Genomic DNA, 24,819 nt, shown 5'->3' on the forward strand with positions numbered 1-24,819 from the left:
ATAATCAATCCTTCCTGAAGTAAGGGTATCGTCTTGGATGGCCGACCCTCTGCCGCATTACCAGGGTCGGGGGGCTCCCTGGGTTGCTGCTGCCCAATCAGCCTGTTTGAAGGACTTCAGATCTCCCTTGTGGATGACAAGACCCCCATAGTTTCTCTTACATGTGCCCGGCGTGGAGCATACGTGGTGCCAAACCCTTGGCATCCTTCTGCAGGTGCTATCCTGGGTCAGGCCCTGAGCAGCACTCCACATAAATACACTAGTGTATTGAATGTAAAGGAGAATCATTTATTCCTCCCCACCCACTGAATACTTCAGGTTTGTTACTATCTGGCAATTTACTGTCTAGAGGTAAATATGTTCCCTGTAACAGATCATACTTCCCAACCTATTCAGAACAACAAGATTTTGTACTTTACGTCTATAATCTAAATTGCTGGAACTTTTTAAATAATTCTTCACCATGGCAACATTTACTAACCGCCCTGCTATTTCTGTAACACTCCGTTAAAGTAACTATTTTTTATTTATTTGTTTACTATTCATAGTCAAATGTTACATGCTACTTGTTATGTCCTGTATGCCCATTGTACAGCGCTACGGAATTTGAAGGCGCTATATAAAACAATAAATAATAATAATAAAGCCTGGAGTTAATAGCAGCCCAGCATTGAGGAGGTTAACTTCTGCTTCTCTTGTTCATTGAAAGATGGCATACGGACTGTGCGCTCTATGGCCACCAGATGGAGCCCCTGAGTTGAATGCGTTTTTGTGTGTGAAGTAGTTTGGTCTCTGCTGGAACTCGTAGCGCCCGCAGGATTGTGGGAGCCGGATTCCGAAGGTGCACGTCAGTATAGTGAGACAACACACGGGGCTCTGGGACGGAGTGAGGTAAGGGTACCGAAACAGGCCATGTAGACTGGCGTTAGACTACCAGCCTTACGTGCGGGTCTTGGGCAGAAACTCCCATCACCAAGCGCCAACCTGGAATTGCAGACAAAGCAACTCCTGCCATGACAGCTGCTGTAATACAGCTCCCATGTTGCTGAGGCATTGCCAGATGATCCTGACTGGAGTTGTAGTCATATGAGAGGGATATGATGCACTAAATTATATGGATGTGTGTGATTAGCAGTTGTTGGCTGAGTGTTACAGTTAATGGGAGTTGTGGTATCAGGCATGAACAGTGATACCAGACCCAGCTGTCATGCCTTCTGTAAACTAGGGGCTGATTCACTAAAGAGAGAGTTTGCAGGAGGGTTGTGTTTCAGCTACTACACATTATGAAGGCCCATCGTGGATAGATTTCTGCTGCATGGAGAACTTGGCCGGCCCTGTATAATTATTCATTATACAGTCATGTGATGGAGCTGAAGCTACAACTCTCATGACAACTAACCATTTAGTGAATAAGCCCCCCAAGTTAAAGTTACAATAGTTCTAGATATTCTCGTTGTTGCTTAAGATGATTTAAGTAGACATAGTTTCCATAACGACATGTTGATTTTATTTACAGCGCTAATCACGCTCCTTGCATGGACCAGATGAGATAAAGCACCTACCAGCTGGGTATGTATTTGTGAATATTGAAAGCGTATACAGTGTGGCTTTGTCACCAAATGTAAACGTGGCCCTGAACGGTCTATATATTAGCAATACCTTTTCTGGTGAGAACAGCCGACTTGCAGCCACCCGCTCGTAGGCTGCTTATTTCACTGCTAAAAATAAAAAGACTTTGGCCAACGTAAATCTGAAAAACCGCTATATAGTGCTTTAAAAGATGTCAACGCAACGTAAAGAATTTATTGATGCATTGGGTGACAAATCCACAAAGCAAATATTTTGTTTCAACAAGCTCATTGATGCACATGGCTTTTAAAAGCTTGTCAATGGTTTGAGAAGCCCGTAGCCTTAATTATTCAATATAATGATTCAATATTGTCTGGCCTGTGAGGCCAGATGGATTTAAACACCCCCCCCCCCCCGCATATGTATTTGCCCCCTTTCCCCATCTCCCGGCTGTTCTCCATGCAGAAGGTATGTTCAGCACATCTCCATGCACGCAATATACTTACCAGTAGTCAGCTCCATTGCTGATTTCCTTGATTTTAATGGGAGCATGTTTCTGCCGCTGATTGGCCGCTTCAAGCAGCCAGTCGGTGGAAAGAATCGTCAGACAATAGATGAAGAGGGCAGCTGCAAATTCTTATTTGAAGAATGCTTATTAAAGTACTCAGAGTACATTTTCTTTAACAAACTGACCCTTTAATTGCATCTAAGCTAAGCCAATAAAGTGTCCTTTTAATTGAATTCTCTAACATAAACCAATAAATCTTACATTTCCTAGGAAGGGCAACTTTTTAAATTGTATTTTTCATAACTTTTTAACTTTTAATATACTTTAATATATATATATATATATATATATATACACACATATTTTCTTCAAAAATGCCAATTAGACCTAGTGTTTGCCCTGTGATGTTCAATCTAATGGAAGGTTCCTATTCGCCTACAGAATGAAGCCAGGAAAAGGAAAGCTGTTCTACAGAGAGAGAGACTTTGTATACAAGTTTGAGGCTGGGTCTCGGAGCTTTGTCTTAACCGTTCCTCTCCAGTTCCCCGTGCAAGAAAACCTCGATCATTTACATGGACGGCTAATGCTGCTGCACGACTTGCCCTGCTTTATAGAACAAGGTAAAGCCGCACTCTGAATGTGGTCTTTGCTTTCATCGTGTGATGTAGTTCTGCGCGTTCCTAGATAATTCTCTTTTCTAATGACTTCTTAAAGCAGCTTTTCATAGAGGGAATATCTGGTTCTAATTGTGTCTAAAACAATTAATTCATGTCTGATTCAGGGTGCTTCAGCTTATAGAAACATATGGTGGATGGTGTGTTCTTAGTTTTTAATAATTTAGTATCTCGGCTTCCCTCTAATGCCACGCCGACATATTATTTAAATCGAAAAATACATTTTCTGTCTAAAAATCAAATAATATTCACATAATATTACGCAAAATAATTACTTTCTTGTTCCCTTTTGCGGTCAAATTATTACAGACTGGCTTTATTCTGACTGGCTATATTAAATGAAACACATTTTGGGGTTTTTTCCGGCCTTACACCCACTGTAATTTCTTTCTAACTCCACAGTGTGATTTTTCAGTGGAGCAAAACAATAGTTTTGGAAGTTCTTGGTGTGAGAATTGGAAATTGGAATTCTACGGACGTGCTTTCAAGATACAATTTGATTGGTCCTTCAAGATACATTATTACTATGGAGCCGCACGCTGCCTGCAGCTGCTTTGGCGTCAATGGAAAGTTGGTTATTTTTATTTTATTATCATTGTGTCTCCACGTATGCTTGAGCGACACAAACGTGAGAAACTCTTTAATGACAGTAGAAGACGCCGAAGATGAAAGCGAAACAGAGGCTGTTGTAGAAAATGAAGATGAACATGACCTCCAAGACATGGAAGTATTTTATCCAACTCGTGAATGGCAGGTGGTTAAACCAGGTCAGGCTGTCCCCCCAGGTCTACATATGCGCCTCAATTTGCAAACCGGAAGGAATGAGGCCAAGCTTCCAGATGGACACCATGACACGGACAACCAGAGGCCGGCACCCCAGTCATCTTCCTTTTCGGAAGCGTACACCAAAAAAGAGCTAAAGGAAGCTTTGGCTAAATTCAAAGAGGGCCACAATCTAAAGAGTGAACAGGCTGACGTTGAAGAAGTCAAGCGACGTTTTCGGCCAATAGAAGACTTGAAGAAGGAGTTCCGTGAACTCAATCTAAATATTGAGACCGATTTCGACATAATGACTAAAATAATCAACCGATTTAATAACTCGGTGTCTACTACTGCTGAGAAGGTCAATGCCCTCTATGACCTTGAATACTATGTTCACCAAGTGGACAATGCCCAAAACCTTCACAGACTCGGGGGTCTTCAGCTTATCATCAGTAGCCTAAACAGTACAGAGCCTTCCTTGATAGAACACTCGGCTTTTGTTATTGGCTCTGCACTTGCCAGTAACCCCAAGGTTCAGATTAAAGCTTTTGAGGGGGGTGTCCTTCAGAAGCTCCTAGCGGTTTTGGCAACAGAACAACCCGTCTCTGTGAAAAAGAAGGCGCTGTATGCCTTATCCTCTCTGTTGCGTCAGTTTCCGTACGCTCAGCAACAGTTTCTCAAGTTGGGTGGACTTCAAGTTCTAAAAAACTTCTTCAAGGAAAAAAACACAGAGCCGTTGTTTGTCCGGGTGATAACGTTGTTATACGATATGATCATGGAGAAGATATTACTTCAGAAAGAAAGCAATATCGAACTTGCAAGAGAAAAGAAACATCAGTATGACCAAATCAACGTAACGGAAGCCATAACCGAGCAAGGCTGGTGCAAAATAATATCAAATCTTCTCAGTCTGCCGGAAAACGACGCGCGAGAAAAAGTTCTGAAGATGCTGTCGGTGCTGACCGCGTCTTGCAAGGATGAGTTCCTAGAGGACCGGAGTCTTCACGATCTTCTGGATTTGCTGCGAAACGAGTTTGAAGAATTTGTCGAAGAGGAAGAGAAGTCTGAAGAAACGGACGGATATTTTCGTGAACTCGTTGGCTTGGTCAATGAAATCTCAGACAAATTGAAATAAACGTTTGAAAATGAAAAGTAAAAAGGGGATTTATATATATTTTTTTTTTTCTGCCTTCCGCTGGTTAATTTTTCCAAAGTACATCTATAATAATAATAACAATAAAGTACTTTATGTTGGTAAAAGACTCATCGTGAAATATCGTTTGGCGTTATGGAGGTCCAGGATATCCCCCCCCCCCCCCAGCATCACAATGCAAAGTACCTTGTGGCTGTTTAATCCTCCCATGGGAATGCCAACGCCTGCAGAAGTATGGTAGAAACACTAAATATCCACTCGTTGACATGACAACGCACACCAACTCATTGAAACACTGTGTCGTTTCTATAATAACGCTGAACGTTTTCTCCTGTACCTGTGTATGTACCTCATATGCATCCTTTGTAAAGGTGAAAAGGAAGGAGAAGGTGAGTTATAGGAAATTGATTAGGTAATGCTGATTCTGCCACAGGCTGCTGCCCTTCTCGGCTTCAACAAGGTGAACTAAGCAAAAGATCTCCATTACAGCTGAATAAAGAAAAATACAAATTGGTTTTAGTCCACAGCACACTCGCTACATGCTACGTAATAATCAATCCCATTGAATTATGGCCTCATAGACCTTGCGGTATATGAATCATAGACCTGTCCTCCCTTTACTACCCTACGAGGAATAGTCCTATAGTCCTATAAACTAATGTTACCCATTATGGTTTCCAAAGTCGATTGCCAGATGGTGTGGTACTGGGCTGGGAGGTTCGCAGGCGATGCGGTTGCTTGCAGCTAATGAACAAGTCATACAGAAGCTTGTTATCGTGACCGCGGGTCCACGTGACCTTTGAGGACGCAGACAGCTGCCAAAGCACCTGACTCCGGGCAGCGACCCAACATATTTCAGAATCTGCTGCATATCCAAGCGCAGGCATTTCACATTTTCATATTGGCGTGTTTACTTTATCAGCGGATGTGACATCTGCTTCAGTTTTTACATTACAGTAAGGAAACCTGGTCATACATGGAACAGAACTACTAATACTATATACTCTGTGTTACTGTATGGGTAGAACAACTTCTGTAGGGTCCCTTATCGAAACGTAGGACGTTAACAGGCGCCTTCACAGGATGGAAACACCAGATTTGTTGGCAAACCTTTCAGCCTATCTTGCCTACCCGTGTTTTCGGCCTGTTCTGACATCATAAATCTTATTCGGTCCTTGGTCCTGCTTTTCGTTAGGGATAGCCATAGGCTTGTGCCTTTAGTTCATATTTCAGCTTATGCCAGAAATCTGTATCCCTCCGGATTTACGAGAAAGCTGGCCAAGTTGGCGTAGCAGGATTTTAAAAGTCTGTACGAGCGACTCTATTGGTCGCCAGCAGGGGGCTTGTCTGCCATCAACCAATGAAGTTCAGGTATACTTGATTGGTTGATGACAGAGGAGGCCCCTGCAGGCGACCAATAGAGTTGCTCGTACGGGCATTTAAAATCCTGGCGCCAAAGCTGCAGCGTAGTCCGTACCGCGTTACCCCCCGTAATAACCCCGTCTACAAAAACAGCAAAAAACGAAGAAAAGAAATGAACATGAAGAATATATACAAATATTCGCCCAAACCGAACACAGGAATGGGCGAATATTCGAGGAATATGATTTTTCCCCCCATGAAGACGAACACGAAGTGTTGGCCGGCGTCCAAGTCTAATTATTACGTGTTTGTGACAAAATTTGTAAATATGGTAAAATCCCATGGAAACTTAAAATAATGGCAAAGTGGACTAATTTACTGCTGATAAGGTTCTGTTTTTTTCTTGTTTGTTTCCAACCAAGAAACTTGAGGACCGGTTCATAGTACGACAAGGATGGGTTTCCTCGAGTAACATTCTCTCTATGTAATTTCCTTTACGCAGCGTCCCCAAATAACATCTTGTATCTGAGATAGGTTGCGTCTGGGTGCATTGGCGAGTCAGTGGCCCGATTTCTGCCATTCTCCTTTGGCATTTGTGGGTAGAGCCGAGAGCGACGAGTCAGGAGAAGCCAAGAGGAATGGGGAACGGTTGGGTGTGAAACACAATTCTCTCACGTAAACAAAGCCATTTTCCCGGTCCAACACCGCAATGCCTTCCGGTTGTGGTAATAACCATACCTGGGAACGTCTCAGGGTAGGCCACCTGGAGCTGTACCTCTTCTGAGCGAGCGGCTTTGTGAGGAGGCGAGGCTAGCCATGTATGAGGCATCGTTGGACAAGAGCGGTGCTAGCCCTCGAGGGGTATTACAAGGGTTTAGAGAAGGAGGGAAATTGGGCGGGTAGTGGCTAAATGCCCCAGAGAAAGGAAAGAGTGATCTGGAGACCCAAAGAAGCCGCTCTTTACCCTGAGACTCCGGGTCAAACCCAGAGAGATCCCAGGTATGGCCATTCAGGTTAGACACGTTCTGTTTGCCAAATACTCGCCTATAGAAAACAAAAATGGTGCCAAGTGAAATATTTTCAGGCCAAAATAAAACATAATTACGTTGCTATGTTTTGAAACAGGGCTATTTTTCTTTCTATTTCCAGCAAAACATTTAACATTTGCTTTCATTCTTACACATAAAACATAGTGCACGCTTTCAGCAGCGTGACAACCTTATTATACCATATTTATGTTTATACCATATTTATGTTTATACCATGCTTTATGTATGACATGATCTATGAAGTATTCAGATTGACACACAAACTGTTACATAAGAAGGCTGGGGATTTAATTGGCTCTGCCACGTTAAGGCTAGCGGCTAATTAAATGACGGAGCTACGAGGAGCTATGCTCGTACGCTTTCTGGACAGGATCTGTCGCGCAGGCGACAATAAACGCACATGGGGGGGTGCCGCTAGATATGCCATCATATCCTAGTGCACATGGCACATAAATGGTCTAACGAGGAACCTTTACCTACATAATATCGGCGGTGCAGCTCTATGTTGCCCTCTAATGGTCATTGTGTGTATAGCACACAGGATATGACATCATACTTTGGGCAAAGATGCAAGCGAAGAATATCTGTCATATTAAAACGGGTCACTGCATCCTAATTGGCATCTTTGCACCCCGCTCAGCCTTCCATCCTAGGCAAAATAAGCCAAGGCTTATGTACACCTCTGAACATCATAAAACACGAGTGTATTACATCGTTTTCACGGACGGTTTTTTATTATCTGATCAGTCAAAACGCTGTACTGATTGGTCAACAGGTAATTTGTTTGCTTTATTACTGGTGTTATGTTTCTCATCCGAACCTTCGAATGTGTTTACGTAAATCAACTATGTGTTTGTTTTCTTTCAGATCTCAAAACATCACTGCATCGGTTTGCGGACGAAGAAACCATCAAAGATTATGACCGGGATGCCGAAGAAGCTCTGGAGGTCGTCAGATCATCCGAAGTCGATGTTAACCAGCTGGCGAACACCTGGATGAGAGCATACACGGAGGTAAGGATGAGACTACATTTACTAAAAGCATTTATCATTAATATTGTGTGTGTTCATCTTCTTTTTGGGGGGCTTCTTGAGTAAAGAGGAGAAGCGTGTTGTTTCCATAATGACAGGAGGACCAGACCGACCTCTAATGACATGATGTTCGCCTGATCATAAGTAAGCTATTTGTATCAATAATTGTCTCTCTCTCTCTCTCTCTGCAGACTACTCTAGAACATGCCCGGCCAGAAGAACCTAACAGGGATGAAGACTTTGCCGATATTTACCATGACCTCATCCATTCCCCAGCTTCCGAAACACTTTTAAACCTCGAGCACAATTATTTCGTCAGCATCTCCGAGCTGTTAAGTGAGCGAGATGTGGAGATGAAGAAATTGCGAGAGAGGTACCGTGTCTTCGGGTTGAAGTTTTTATTCTCCCTGGTCTTTCGTTTTTGCATCTCGATCACACAAATTTCGGTGTAATATTTGTTACTCTATATGTAAAAACCTTTCATACCAAGATCAAATTTATTAGTTGATACATTTCCATGGTAACTGCACTTTAAAGGAGCCTTTAATATGTGTTGTTTAATAGGAAAGCAACTTTTTGCCTGTTCTGATATAATAGATGAAAATTCTCCCTGTATTCATCTTAGAAATGATTTCGGCCCCGAACTGCTTTAATTTGGGGATGATTGAGAGATGTTTACGTTGTATATTAGTGAATTCTCCAAGGCGCATCCTTACGTAGATTTGAGCTATGGTAGTTGTTTGAGATTGTTGAGATTAAATTAGTTTAATTTGGAAGGACTAAGCGATCTCAATATCTTCTGCCTTGAAGGAGATAGGAGAGGGAGGAGATGTGAAACAAACATTTAAATAGTTAAAGGGATTTATGAAAGGAGGGGAGTTTGTTTCAAAAGAGGAGGAATGTCAGAAAAAATGTAAAAATAGAGGATCAGAGGTTTTGATGTAATGTACTAACAAAGTGGGGAACAGCCCCCATCAGAAGTGCTGAAGGCTCAGATAGGGAAATTAAACATACATGGGTTAGGCATATGAATGCCCTCAAAATTAAACAAGACCAAGGACTAATGAAGGGCTGACTAGGTGGACCGAATGCTTCTTAGCTGCCATCAAATTCTGTTTCTAATTGTTAACGTTGTGTCTCCAGGCAGGGAGCAGAGATGGACAAAGTCATGCAGGAATTAGGCAAGTCTCTAAGTGATCACGATGTGAATGCGGTGGCAGCCCAGCATTTCGACTCGCAGCAGGTGATATTTCGCCCGTGGCTGGTCCGCTTAAAAACACTGGGGGTAGATGTACAGATAAGGGGTGGATCTGTCTGCGTAAAGGAAACAGTGCTACCAGCTCATTCTGCATGTGCCAGCCTGTCGTGTTGAACCCATGATGACATGTATTGGAAATTGAGGTGTTTAGTGATCTCCTTGCATCCCACAAAAAAAAAAAGAAGAAAAAATCCTTGGGCGTAAATGAAGTCAATATTTACAGCCACCGATTGGTCCAGTCACAGCCAGCGCTTGGTCCAGTCACAGCCAACGCTTGGTCCAGTCACAGCCAACGCTTGGTCCAGTCACAGCCAACGCTTGGTCCAGTCACAGCCAACGCTTGGTCCAGTCACAGCCAACGCTTGGTCCAGTCACAGCCAGCGCTTGGTCCAGTCACAGCCAACGCTTGGTCCAGTCACAGCCAACGCTTGGTCCAGTCACAGCCAACGCTTGGTCCAGTCACAGCCAGCGCTTGGTCCAGTTGCAGCCAACGATTGGTCCAGTCACAGCCAAAGTTGAAACCCATGGGCAACAACATAACAGGACATAGCATTACAGATTTAAGCCCAGTCAGCTGGGTGCTCTCCAAAACTTGAGGAAGATTTGGGGGCAACCTTGGCTATCACAGATTTCAGATTTGACCACTCGGTGGGTGAGGTAGGAATGAGGCTATGGCTGTCTGAAGGCAATGATGAGTAAAAGGAGGGGCAGAAGTAATTAGTTATTCAGGTTTTGCCTCCACGGGCCACTGAACTCAGTTCTGTGTATGTGCCAGGACCTCTTTAATATCAGCTACATAAAACATGCATCGCTACGTTAGCAATTTCCAAATAAAGGTTTACAACATAAAGTGCCGTAGTAACCGCCCTTGTTTTGTTTGTAGATTCTTGAAAATAAATGGGTCACAGAACTGAAACAGCTGTCTACCATCCAAAAACAGGAGTACCAGGATTGGGTCATAAAGTTGCACCAAGACCTAAAGAATCCAAGCAACAGCTTTATAAGGTTTGTACAAACATGAGATGGTGTCTTTTTTTTGGGGGGGGGGGTGATCATTTTACACACCAGATGCTTATTAGGTCTCAGTGGCACTGGTTTTTTATCATAAATTCCATAAATTAACAATATATAATTGATATTTCTGAAGTGCCGTATTGTGGATAAACAGAATATTGAGGTGAGGACTTGGAACCGCTGACCCCCAACGAGAATGGAGAGCGTTAAAAGCCCTAGCGGCGTTCATTGTTACATCCTGATGGTCGTTGCACTGGTATTTTGGGACAACCTTGTGATTAAATTACATTTGATGCACATTTTGGTCTGGAGTCAGCTAAAAAGAGGGCAAACCACAGTATTAAAGATCCCTGTCCCCATCCTGGACTTCTCTGATGGGTCTTGTCATGTGTTGTTCTACAATGCTTGGGTTGGCATCCAAATGTGTCTAATCCTGATTAGGTCCAAATTACTTCAGCCAAGTTGAATGGAGTTATTTTACCCAAGGTTACTGCAAGACAATCATGATAAATCAAATTCCATTCCCAACCCACCCTCTTTGTCACCATTCTAGATTTCCCTTCCAACCTTATGTGTTTTGTTCATTTTGTAGTGAAGAAATCAAAGTTCAGCCAAGTCATCTTCAGGATACTGTAGATTCTAGTCGACCAACATACGAGGAACATCGTCGGCTTGAAGAAAGTTTTACAATCCACCTGGGTATGAATAATCTTTGCTATGAATTGGAGGGGTCGTTAGAACAATAGACATTATTATGATTATAAGCTTTGGTTTTAACTCTTGATAAGACTAAATATTTGGCTTGATCAGCCCGTGTCACATCTTCGTGCGTTTCGTTGACCAGGGGCACAGTTAAAGACAATGCATAACCTACGGCTGTTAAGAGCAGACATGCTGGATTTCTGCAAGCACAGGCGCAATCACCGCAGCGGCGTCAAGTTACACCGATTACAGACGGCGCTGTCCTTGTATTCCACATCGCTGTGCGGCCTCGTCCTGCTGGTCGACAATCGCATCAATTCTTACAGCGGTATCAAGAGAGGTAGGTTGTGGAGAGAGACATCATATCACTGTGCGGTACTAAACCTGGAGACACCGCGACACTTGTCACCAACTGGCACTGAAGCCAAGAGAGAATAAGAAGCAGAATGTGGGAGAAGTTGTAGGGACCCCACAAACCATTCTGTCCCTGGGCCTTGCTAATCGTAAGGGAAGCTCTGAGGATATTTAAGCGTCGGTGCCACTCATACCAGTAACCGAGAACCTATCATTAGCAATGGTTTAAACATGGCTTCTTATTATCTCAAGGCCACTGATGGGCTTTGCCATTATAACAGTTTGGATCTCAGACTGTCGTTGTATACTGCAAGCCTTTGTTGATGATGATGATGATTGTTGGGCATCCTTTGCCATCATCAGCTTCTTAAGGGGCCAGGCAATTACAGTATCTTTAAGTGTAAAGTTCACGTTGAAACCGCTTTTCCCTGCCTTCAGATTTTGCCACCGTCTGCCAGGAATGCACCGATTTCCATTTCCCGCAGTTGCAGGAGCAGTTGGATGTAGTCCAGCAAGTGGTTCTTTATGCCAGAGCCCAGAGGAGCCATAAGGCAAAGCACCGTAATGGTAAGCAGTGGTAACGAGTATCAAAACCTTCTTAAGAAAAACACTTTGATTGTTTACTACCGGTAAGCAAGCGTTTGAGAGATATCGGGCACCATTTTTAAACAAATTACACTACTTGACACAAAACGGTACAAGCTGTAGGTAGCTATAGGTAGTTTTAACTAGTGGACGATAACTAAGTTCCACTTGACATGTTGTAAACAGCCTAACCCTTTGACGTTAATATATATCAGCACATTACAAAATGAAGACACGTCTATATTTATCTGTGTCTGTATTTGGTATGTCATCTGCTCGGTGCTGCGCTATAAATTGAAATGCAAGCAGGACGCAGCTAAAAACAGGGAGCGGCTTTTACTAAGTAGTGAAAAAATGGTAGGCGCGAAGATTTTAGTCATTTGGCCACGGCTCAGAGCATCTAACTAAAAGGAACTAACTGTACTTGGATAATCCCCGTTGCTTAATATGTGTTCTAAAACTCATCTAAATGCATTTGGGTTTTATCATTCAATATATGAAGGAACCCTATATTTAAAGCACTTCTACTTAGTAGGTGCAATGTATTAAGCTAGTTGCACACCTCACAGAATTTGATACAAAAAAATGGAGCCTGCTCAAGGTTGGCTATACTTAGATCTTCCCCAAGAGCGTTCAGCCCAAGAAGGACCATTTTGGGAAGTGAGGAATGTCATTAATTTAAGTGTGCGATATGCAGGAGAAACCCATCATGGTTTGCCCTTCATAATGCATAGTGGGACACCCCACTGCCACTAAACTACAACTCACTGTTATAACTAAATAGAAAAATATAATCTGACAGCCCACCTAGTGTGTCTGTTTCTCCTCATGTAAGCCCTTGATCTCGTCTTAGAATCAGGAGCAATTTGCTCACCCCATGTATGTTTAACATCTGTCCCTCTTAGCTACTACACTCTGGAATTCCCATGGATCCAACAATGATTTAAGGTATAAAAAGGTACAGAACGAGCTGTTGGCTTGGTTCAGGAGTTGGCAAAAGGTAATCTTGATGTGGGCCTACTTACTTGCTTACTGGCCTTAGTGAGCTATCTAATGCCAAAACTTGCTACAACTTATGTGCTTCCTACACAACCAGGGACCAGCCTAGTTGACGTGGGGGGAAGATAAATAAATAACAAGGAAATGAATTATATTAGCACTGCAGAAAATTGCTTAATAGCATAGCCCTCATCAGCATACAGATAGTCAGACATACAGTGCAGCTCATAGTGAGCATAAGCACATAGTGACCCTGAAATATGTGGCACAGCGTAAATGCCATTACTATATTTTGAGCCAGACACTGATGGTTGTACTGTATAACTCCTATCATTATATATTAAGCCAGGCAATGACAGTGGTGCAGCATAACTTCCATCATTGTATACTGAGCCTGACGGTGGTAAACCACAACTCCCGTCATTACATAGTGTGCCAGACACAGATGGTGGTATGGCCTAACTCCCATCATTACATAGTGATCCACGCATTAACCGTGGTACAGAATAACTCATATCATTATACAGTGGTGCAGACACAGACAGTGGTACAGCATGACTCCCATAACTATATACTGTGAAATGCACTGATTTTGGCCCTGCCAAGAAGCCAGAATATTACAGATGGCTTTGCAATGGAAAGGAAGCATTTGTGCAGCTCTTTCTCCACTAACCCATCTACAATATTCTTGTTATAGGAAGTACTTCCACAAAAGGGCAACCCCACACGCTGCTCTCCCCTCCCAATGTGCCCCTGCCCGGTTGTGGTGCTTATCTCTTCTGCAGAAGGGCCCATCGTCTGCTCACTGGCAAGACCCAAATAGGCTTAAGCTTATCTGGAGCTATTGGGACTTGCATTTTCATCTGCTTAGAAATATAGAATCTAACAACATATAAGAACCGCTTATCTAGTGTGCCTGTTTCTCCAGCTGTAAAGACTCCAACCTTCATCAGTTCTTGGTCTCATCTTAGATTCAGGAGCCATATGCCCGTTTCCTTACTGTATTAACCTCTACCACTTCTGCAGAGAAGCCGCTTAGTTTATCTACCAGAGCAAACGTGGACTTGCTATACGGCAAGCTGATAACGTTTCAGCCGAGCTAGTCCTATGCTCACTTGAATTTTTGTTAATTTGTCTCCCTCCAACCGCCTGTTTTCCGTTCCTTCCTTCCTCCCCGTTTGATGGACTGGCAGGACTCTCCCTGCAAATAGCAGAAATATTTGCCTTTTTTTATTTCATTCCAACTTTAGCTCATGTCCTGCGGCAACCTCCTCATGCCTGGAGGATAAGCGAGGCTCGCAGTGAACGCCGATGTAACCTTACCCCGCCACTTCCAAAATACAATTATTCCAAAGCGTACCCCATAAGTGCTTCAGGCACCATTAAGGGTTATGAAGAATACGTTCTCCGTGCCAAAAATCCTCCCAGCTCGTAACATTAGTAGCCTGATCCCTTTATAGACCAGCGGAGAGGAGCTTTCTGTAACATCCGCTGATAAGTTTTTATTTATTTTAGAATGTGCCCCCTGTAGAGTTTTCTAGGCTGCAGTGAGATGCAAGCTTAACAATCCTTCGTCCGTTTCGGCATGATGTAAAGTGCTGCTGTAAGAGGAATCCTGTGGGAATGATGTCATTCTTTGTTGTATTGTGTTTCGAACGTAACAGGCCACATCTGTGTGTTCCACTCAGGAATTGTGTCATGGGCCGGTGACAGGCATATATACGCAGGGCTCCGATTCATTCTGCCAGCCTTCTATAACAGACACAGGGCAGGAAGCCAATACGGACTTATTTAAAGGGATAGGATTCATTAATTAACCCTATAAATATATATATACATAAGCAATCTGTGGGTAACCCTATCCCCCTGTGAGTACTTTAATATCTATTGTTCCAAAATAAAAAAGAAAAGACACCGAGGCTGCTGTAGCAGCTGCCCTTCTCCTCCATGGTCGGAGATTCGTTGCCACCGAACGGCTTTTTTAAGCCAATGCTGGAGCTGACTGGCGGTGAGTGTCTTTGGCCAAACTTTAAGACTCTGAGGTGCCTAGAATTTTTTTTTTGTACATATCATTCCTTAGTGAATACAGCCCGCTGTCATTAGAATGAAAGCATCAAACTGGCAGCTGACAGCTCCCTATGCCGACACACGTATGTAAGGCGAACCGAACTCCTAGCCTTGCAACCGAACACGGCTGTTTATCCTACCGACTTAAATGGCGCAGATTGCAGGCTTGCAGTACCTGTCCAGGGAGCCAAATGCAATTTGATGTGTGTGTCTTCGCAGTCAGTGCTACATGATGGATGGTTACATGTAGTGCCGTGAAAAAGGTCCAGTGTCATCGCCTCCTCTGCTTCTCCGGCTACTAATGTTTCTGAAGGGCCCGCTAAATATCCTATTACCTGCTTTAACGTTTAAATCAGGGGCCGTAAATAATGCATGATGGTGGGTATCATCACACAGTGTTATCGTGATTTGCACAGTATGGCGCTTGCGTGTTTTACGTGGGATGTCTATTGTTCGGTTCTTTGTTCTTCCAACGATGATGCCCGAAAGCAAAATCAGCTGCTCCCGTTTGTGATGTCTGAAAATTGTTTTACAGAATCCGCAAATGGGAACGAAGGACGGGGCGATAAAGTGAAAAACACCGAGCGCAACCAAGCTAATTTACTTCCAGGTAAACGGGGGTTAACAGTGTTATATTAGTAAGAAAAAATACTGCGGAATGCAGATTGGGGGGTCAGTCTGGGATATCAGCCAACCAGGTCTGCCTGATACCTTCCTTTGGGGTACACATTGACACCCCCCCCCATAGCCTTAAGTGTAGGCAGGTAGGTGTCACTACTCAATCCCCGTGCATATCGATTGGTTACCTCTATACTTGGCTGAACTTTAGTACAGACCCAACCGTCTCCAGTTCTGCGTTCGTTCTTCAGGCGAGTTCTACGTATCCCGGCATTCGAACCTGTCCGAAATCCACGTGGTTTTCCACCTGTGCGTGGACGACAATATACGGAGCGGCAACATATCTGCGCGTGATCCGGCAATAATGGGCTTGAGAAATATTCTGAAGGTCTGCTGCACCCACGACATCACCACCATTAATATACCCCTGCTTCTGGTTCATGAAATGTCCGAGGTAAGAACATGCACCCCCTAAAAATGCTAAGTTTTTTTTCCATCTCCCCAAGCTCTAGGTTAACGATAAAAAATGGCATTTTGGGTTTGCGGTGATCTCCATAAGTGTGGCATTTTTATTGTTTTATTAATAGGGCAGGGTGTAAATAGGCAAGTGGTCTTCTGAGGTCTTCTCCACATCAGGACCATTAATGGGCCAACTGCAGACACCAGGAAAGAACAAGAAGTCACACGTGGAGAATCTTGTGTTTCAGATTAAAACAGTAGGAGTTCACGGACGTAGATACAAGGATACAGAAACTCCTTGACCCAGAGATGGATTTTCTCTGTTCAGCTAATGACAGGGGGGGATTTTTTTTTTTTTTTTTTTGAGAATTTCTGCAGCTGGATGTCCCAATCTGGAACATTCAAATTATGCAGAAACGTTGGAGCGCCAAAGTTCCAGGTATTAGATTTCCCAAACCAAGTGTGAACCACGTGACGCTCTAACATTTTCTTTTTGAGGTTTCTTTCGCCCACACTGTTATTTTCATGTGTTATCCGATGGCACAGCTGCGTAGATGTTTATGTGGTTTGAAGCTTATCGAGACTTTTCTTCAGCATCCTAAGCGAATAATACTCTTCTGAACGGGACATGTGCTGTTTCCCCGTCTTAAAGTAGCATGAAGTATGAAATATTCCCTTTTCCCCCTCTGTTAGTGATCACACAAGGTACGATCAGGAAAGTCCCACTGCAGAGCCCTGTTTGCTGATCACTGTGTGGTTAGTTGGCGATGAGATCAGACTGAGAAGGGGGCGAAACAACTCTAACTCTTCCAAACAAAAAAAAAACTAATACAAAATAAAAGTAAAACATAAAAGAGTAAAAATAATCTCACCATGAGGAGAGAACCCTGGGGTCCGCAAACACCCCCAGAGAGTCTGTGGCCATATTGCACTGCTCTCCAAAGGACTAATATATGGTTAAAAAAAAAGTTGATCACCAAATGGTTAACAGTAGGAATGCAACAAACTTAATTCAGAAGAATAATCATGCAGATCGCAAGAGCAGGAGGTTTATTTTATTACAAAACTGTAAAATGTATGACAGATCTGCTTTAGGCGTTATCCATTTAGACTGTTCCTATTGCAAGGGAAGAGTATAGACCTTTAACATGAAGTTTCCGTCATGCTAAATAGTTCACAGGACATACATATATATATATATATATATATATATATATATATATATAAATAGATATAGTATATATTATTATTTGTTTTATATAGCGCCATCAAATTTAGTAGCACTGTACAATGGGGTTATAAATATATATAGGATATATAAATATATAGATAGTATATATACCGTAAATAGTATAGTAAATATAAATATAGAGAGAGAGAGAATATATATAAATATATAGATAGTATATATATATACTATATATGTATATATAGTATATATATGAATATATGTGTATATATATCTATATATATATCTATAGTATATATAATAGATAGTGACTGTTATATGTCCCCTTGGGTTGTATATCTGATGTCTGCTCACATGTTATGTTAAAGATTTCTTTTAATGTGGCTATAACCTGTTGCCTGGCATTCCATATATCTTGTGAATGAAGCGCTAGGGGAGAGATTTAACCCCTGAGAGCAGTGAAGCCATCTCATATTACCAAATATCCTTTCAATTCTGAGCTTGTTCTCCCTTAACCTTATTGACCTCTCTCTTCCATATGTATGACATTAATGTCACTTGGGTGCAGAATAAAGACAGTTCTTTTTAGGACACTGGCTTTTATCGTTGTACAAAACACAGGGCTGAAACCACTGTCCGTCGCCTACACTCCTGTTGACAGCATCGGTTCCGTGTAGGCAGATGAATCATTATGATGCCCAAAGGAATTCATCTCTCTTCCCTTCTCGGGGAGAGAGTGAAAAGGATTGCTTTTAAATTTATGGTCCAAGTGAACAAATTTATCCACATCAGGATGGACCTCTCCTAAATCGTTTGATCCCGCAAAAGCAACTCGAAAGGCATGTGCCATCAATGATAGAAAACATATGTCGAAAAAATATTTATCATAAAAAATATGAATTTACGGTATTAAGTACCACGTGCAAAAAAATAGTTTGAGGAGAACTTCAGTGGGAAGAGTTGTCCCCACTCTGGAGCATCTCAAGTTTTGGTTCTCATGGACCGCTACAGAGGGAAAACGTATCGGTCTGATCCTGCCACAAAGGGCAGTCCAGAACGGAAACGTGGGGCAAATGTCCTCTACGCGAGGGAACCAACAACCCCAGGAGAACGTTTCAGCCTTTAAGGCCCTCATTAGTGGGTATCTCTCAAGGCATATCATTTATGTATTGGGCTCCATCTTGCGTTGAAACCAGTTTTGGGAACCTCAATGTCCCAAGAAACTATTTCGTTGGAGGCTTCCAGTCGGCATATAGAAAATGTCGGTGGGATCCAAAACTATTTCATAAATATGAATTAGGACCCTGCTCTAGAACCCCATCTAAGGTATTATTTAGAAGGAACATGTCTCAGGAGCCAAGGAACACGTAGACCACATTGAAATATTTTTGGTCACTTTCTTTGGTTCCAGCCCCACAGATGACTGCAAAAAACACACAATATACAAAGAAACCCACCCATAGCAGCATATTTTCCCGCAATCAAGCCTAGTGGGCCGTGTCAATAACAATGTAATCTGTGAAATGCCTTTGTTTCTAACTTAAAAAAAAAAAGGAGAATGTTCCTATTTCCCAGTATCCACCCTCGGTGAATGCCACACGTACCTCACAGCCGTGGCTCTCCAAATACTTTGTGTGTTATTTTTGATGATAACAGGAGACACTGGACTAGCGTTTGTTCACGTACGCGTACTCTCTACACACACACCCTCAGGACCTAATAATAATAATCCAAAAAGATTTTCTCACAGCCTTTCTTTTCTGTTTAGGAAATGACCATTCCATGGTGCTCAAAGAGAGCCGAGCTGGTGTTTAAGTGTGTCAAAGGTGAGCTGACACTTTAACTCGCTATACGCTTTGATTATTATTATTGTTATCATTATTCCAATATTCATGGTACTATTAGTATTTTATATTTAAAAAAATGCTGTATTAAAAAACCCATAATGGGTCATATGAGTAAAGTGCCGTTTTGGGGCAAAGTTCTAGATATATTGCAGCCACCATGGAAGTATTTCTTCATTCCAGAGCATTTTGCACGTGGAGCTCCACTTCCCAAATATGTTTCTATCTGTTTGGCATACATGTAACTAACGTGTTATCTGTAGAACATACAACTAAAACAGCTCAGATTATAAATCGTCTTGCTTTCTTGTAGGCTTCATGATGGAGATGGTGTCCTGGGATGGAGGAGTATCTAGGACGGTTCAGTTTCTTGTACCTCAGGTAGACGCAAGTGTCCTACTTAAGAAGTGCATAATTTGAAGAACCTAAATGTCAGTGTTCCAAATTTGGGTTTCTCCAATGGGAGATGGGAGATGAGCGAGGAGGAGACACTCCCATTGGCTGCCTACCCGTTGGCTGTTTAAAGCAGCCAATCAGTGGCAGGAATGAACTCAACCTAAATCAATGGAAGCACTTTCTGTACATGCACACAGGGGGGGTCTGAACAGACACTGGCATTTGCAAGGGGGAAACCGGACAGGAATTTAAAGGGACCGTAGAGCAATCGTATGCATTACAGTGTATACACTGGCCGGAGTGTCCCTTTAATTGAGACTTAATTGAAACGTGCACTCGATCGGTCCTGTAAACGGCACATCCTGAAATAACTTGTGTCCTGCGTTCTGTAAACTTATTTTACCCCCCCAGTAACGCTCTGGCATTCTGTCTGGAGCTGCTAGCAGCTCCCAAAGCGCTCGTTAGCAGGCGACACGGTGACGAATATGAAAAGGAAACGTCTACCTCTGAATATGCCTTTCTTTCTTTGTCTGGTGAGCCCATCTTTGTTAACAGGAAATGTAATTCTGAGAACGTCAGCGGAATGACACGTATTCTTGGATTCCGCCGTCTGTATGAATCCGCAACCTTATCCGAGGTCTTCACTACGTGACGTGTCTGCTGCTCTCACATGACCAGCTGACCTTCGGCCATCCGTAGTAACCGTTTAACTGCCAGAGAGTGCAATGTTTAGCCCTTTATAACAGATTGCAGTAAGGCCGCCATCAGATGCTCATGGAACCAAACTTTAACAATTAAGATTTGTGAATGTGAACCAGTAGGAGGTTAAGGGTCTTGCTTCAGATAGTGAAAGAATGTGGGAAGGTTATTTTAAACACAAAAAAAACCCACTCTTTCTCTAGTTTTCCCGTCTGCCTAAGGCAGGGTTGTCAGATGTCCATCCACAAGGGTTGCTGACACAACGGGCTTTAAACGAGGACGTGCTGACTCTAGACCTGCTGGCAATTACTGGCTACATGCTGCTTAATGTCAAACTTTGTATCATTTTAAAACTCTGGACATGTCTGAGGATTTTGATCTGCTCGTTTTCAAGTTTGTAGGCATTGCCATTTCATATTATCACTACGTGTGGCACCAACGCAGTAGGATCAGCCTACTTAGGAACTCCCTCGATTTGCTCCATAGCATGTCCAGAATATTGGATCTTAGAGGAACGGTTGTTTTTGGCTTCATCCACTCTTTTAGCTAGTTGTCCCTTCTCTCTGTCCCTTCCTTCCCCCTAACCCTGTCTACCTTCTTCTCACCTCAACCCCTGTGTGCTCAGTTCCTTCCCATTCCCAAAGTGAGAGGGTGATAGCTATAGAAGATCCGTGGCCCTTTTTCCTAAAGCCTGTAATGACCTATGCTTTCCTTGTACTTTGGCCTTAAAAAGCCCGGTTCCTGCATTGAAAGCCCTACTTGTTTAGAGTCAGCGAGGCTTTGTAGAGCTCCTCGCTCTGAAGGCCAGTATTTCAATGACAGGTTTCAGTAGGGTTCAGTCCAGCTGCCAGGGGTGAATGCATCATGGTGGAGCCATAGAGGGTTAGGACTCTCGCGTAGGACTTTTACCAGCGCTTATTTAATATCATGAAGCCCATAACGATTATTAACCGGCATAAATAAGGCTAACCTTTGGTTTTTTTATTCTTTCTTTAAACAGAACATCTCAGAAGAAATGTTTTACCAGCTGAGTAACATGCTCCCTCAGATCTTCCGAGTTTCTTCCACCCTCACTCTGACGTCGAAGCGCTGAAGATGAAGTAGCCATGCTGGAATTTGGCCGAAAATGTGTGGATTTTTTTTTAATAATATGACCTGTACTAAATTATGGAGCTAGTGAATTAGATTTTGATTATCCTGTAACATTCCAAACTTAAATTATGTTCATGCAAACAGCAGAACCTGTGATGTTTCATGAGGTTGGGGAGGAAATTATGTTCCCTGTCCATTTTGATGTTCATAGTCTATACTTTTTAGACCTGTCAGATCTCAGTGTTGGGAAGTTCAGGTTCTAGCGATGATTTCCAGAATCAGGAACCACAAGAACCTAAAGGAACCAGATCATCATTGGTCGTGTATCATTAACATCACCTGAACATACTGAGGGTGAACATATTGTCCTCAGCTGGTGCAATAAATGGATTTCATAGTTTTTTTAACCATTTTTTTTTGAATGGCTGGACTGAAGGCTGTACTTGTATGAATAATGTTATCTAACCTCTCCTCCAAATTTCTGTTTTGCACTTTTATTTCTGTTATCGAATTTATTCACTAAACTAAACATGAATAAAAAAAAGTATGTAAACAACTTTTGATCTTGTAGATTTATTGGAACGTCTATCGTATTTTTTAAAATATATTTTGGTAGGTATAATGGATATTTCCATAGTTACTAAAGTTGTTTAGATTGTAATGCTGTAAAATATGAAGAAGAAAAAAAAACAAATTATGTGGTGTAAAAAGTCTACAAAACCAGAAGCGTTTGAATTTGACTGCGATATATAACTATTACTGACCAAAGGACTCGAGCTTTTACTCCCCCGCAAAATATTTATAGATAAAGAAACCTTGGGAGAAGGAAATGACTGTGTGAATGTCATAAGACATCTTATGGAAGCGTGTAAAGATCTTTTGAACTTTAAGATTTTCTTCCCTGCACAGTATTTTCAGCCATCATCCTTTTGAAAATCAACAACTGAACTTTGTTTTATATATATATATATATATATACATATATATATAGTTATATACGAGCTATAAAATATTTTAAATATATTAGGATATATCTACACTTTTTGGAAACATTTTTTTTTTTTGCTGCTAAATTATTTAAAAAAAATGTGATTTATATTCATTAAAAATAAAGAAACCTTTTTATGCTGTCAATGAATGGCAGTGTTCATAAATTGAAAAAAAATGCTGAAGTTAATTTAAATAAACTTTCCCTTAAAATTGTTAAACAGGCCAATGCACTAATTCTGAGAACATTGGCTCTAAAGTTTCCATGATTACGAAATCACTTATCATCTTTCGAAAAAAAATAGCTTTTTTTTGCTTCAATTACTAGATGAATTGTAAATTGTAATTTTTCCCAAATAAACTAGTTCCTAATAGATGGGGAATCGTCTTGGACACACCAGTTAAAACAGCGATAATAACAACAAAATACAAAAACCATAGGTCGCTTTAATCATTAAAGTTAGCGATGATAAAACCTATAATTGAAGTCCCCCCTTTAAGAGTCAAATCTAGAAGATATTTTTATTCTCTAAATTATTACTCTTCTAAACCAATTATACTTAAATTATTACTTATAGAACTAAATTATACAGCTGCATGACACAAATATTTCATACCATTCCTGTGAAGATATATACATAAAAGATTGTGATTTACAGGGCAAGAGCCCAGACGGGTCATGGGAATATTTGTAAATTGGTTTCTTGGGCATAGTTTTTTTTTTACATACTTCGCAGGCCACTTGAGTGTCTGCTTTGTTGAACGTTCTGTATCATTCCGTGTCATTCTTTCATGTTTCCAGATCAAATTTTATTTCAATCAAATCAGAATAAATGCATTTTGACAGCCCTTTCTTAAGAGATATACGGAAGGACATGAAACAAGGAAGTCCAATCTCTGTCTGGAATGTTTGGTCTTCTTGACCCCATCATGAAGAACTGGAGTACCTGAAAGTACCTTGGTGTATAGCTTTGAAACTGCATTACTCTGAAACGCCAAAGAAATCATTGAGAAACCAATATATACACTCTTTTTTCATGTACAAAGTGCTAATTGTATGAATACGTTTCGCTCATCGCTATTTTGTTTTGTGATTCCTTTCTCTTGCAGCTTCAGGCTTAACCCCATTTACTAAACAAAAGTAGGTATGTCACCTTTCCCGAATCCTACAGGAGACTGTTCTATACGCTAAGTAACCAGGTCAAGAGACTAAGAATAGGTAATGTATGTTGCCTATTTTAATCCATAAACACCATTAAAGAGAAGGTTCAAAGTGATGTTGCCTAAAGTCTATTCTAGCCAAAGCCCATAAGTCTGGGGTGGAGGATGGCAGCCACAAAACCAGTGGAAAATAGCCCTATTGAGTGATTTGGCTCCTTGTGCACCACCAATCAATGGGCCATCGACATGGAGATCCCTGACAGCTTCCCTAGTATGCTGCACTTGGCCTCGGAGCTCCTGTTCAATTCAGGAACATGTTTTGGCGTTCTGTAAGTCTTCCCAAACGGAATCCAAGTTGATATCAATGAAAACTTTTGGGGCGTACAACGTTCAGTTCCAGTATACGCTCTCTTCTGTGAGTGGTGGCAGTAGTTTGTGCACCAAGGGGCAACAAGATTGCATAATGTGCCCGGTATCACCATCAAGCATTGCTAATCCTCAAGTAAGGTCTCGTATATATGGCAGACAAACCTTGGAGGTTTCATGATTTCCCTTCCAGATTTGTAAGGTAAGGCCATTATTAGCGTCGACGAAATATAAAAATACGTGAGATAACTGCAGGAACGTGACATTAAAGGTGTCTATAAACATCCACAACACGCCAAAACAAGAACTTCCTCTGGGGAAGAGACATGTCAAATCAGATCGTGTGCGTTTCACACAATGTACACTAAGGTTGGCGTAGCTGAGCGGCTCCTGGATTCTTTTGGATAAACTTGCTTTAACCAGAATAGCCTGGAACCGACTGTCTCTGTCTTGGACGGTCTATTGTCACGGAATCTCATGGGAGCAGTTTATGTCATTAACAGTCTACTTTTTTATTATTAGGTAAGTAATAGTGTGTTCGAAAAGGAAGCTGCACTGTGTTAATCGGCATGTTGTTCAACAACTTGCTGGGGAATTTCGCAGATCCCGGGGGGATTTCCACGCGGTCGCCATGTCTGAGTACGTTTATTATTGTCAACTCTTGTCATCTTCTTGCGGTCTAGAAGGCTTAGACGCAAAAGTTAATGACTGCCACAGGAAATCCTTATTGTCCTCGAGATAAAGGACTTCCTGGAAAAAAAAAAACGTGCTTTTCAAAAAAAAAAATGTATGAAATGATTTATGTTTGGGATGTTTACGGTGACGAGCATTCGGTGCACATACGTGCAAAGTAGCAAATACTCAGTCTGGTTTTCTGCCGCGTAAATGATCGGCAAACTTTGGAATTAATTATAGCTAATG

General features: G+C 41.9%; 2 protein-coding genes across 3 annotated transcripts; both read left to right on the forward strand.

Moving 5' to 3' along the window:
* Positions 1-815: 815 nt before the first annotated feature.
* Positions 816-4,672, forward strand: SIL1 (SIL1 nucleotide exchange factor). 2 transcript variants are annotated; one of them, XM_053462631.1, is made up of 3 exons: positions 816-891; positions 1,517-1,569; positions 3,154-4,672. In XM_053462631.1, the coding sequence occupies exon 3, from the start codon at positions 3,278-3,280 to the stop codon at positions 4,646-4,648; it is 1,371 nt and encodes a 456-aa protein (XP_053318606.1). In that variant the 5' UTR covers positions 816-891; positions 1,517-1,569; positions 3,154-3,277; the 3' UTR covers positions 4,649-4,672. The 2 variants fall into 2 exon arrangements, with proteins under 2 accessions (XP_053318606.1, XP_053318605.1); XM_053462630.1 differs by lacking the exons at positions 816-891; positions 1,517-1,569 and adding an exon at positions 2,559-2,697.
* Positions 829-22,064, forward strand: C4H12orf4 (chromosome 4 C12orf4 homolog). Its single transcript, XM_053462629.1, has 15 exons — positions 829-891; positions 1,517-1,569; positions 2,519-2,697; positions 7,945-8,090; positions 8,300-8,481; positions 9,252-9,351; positions 10,250-10,371; positions 10,973-11,079; positions 11,225-11,422; positions 11,875-12,003; positions 15,623-15,697; positions 15,957-16,159; positions 19,122-19,179; positions 19,511-19,578; positions 21,293-22,064. Exons 3-15 carry the CDS (start codon positions 2,520-2,522, stop codon positions 21,383-21,385), a joined length of 1,659 nt encoding a protein of 552 aa, XP_053318604.1. The 5' UTR covers positions 829-891; positions 1,517-1,569; position 2,519; the 3' UTR covers positions 21,386-22,064.
* The last annotated feature ends 2,755 nt before the right edge of the window (positions 22,065-24,819 follow it).

This window comes from Spea bombifrons, chromosome 4 (assembly GCF_027358695.1).
Source record: "Spea bombifrons isolate aSpeBom1 chromosome 4, aSpeBom1.2.pri, whole genome shotgun sequence".
In the NCBI taxonomy this organism is placed as follows: domain Eukaryota; kingdom Metazoa; phylum Chordata; class Amphibia; order Anura; family Pelobatidae; genus Spea; species Spea bombifrons.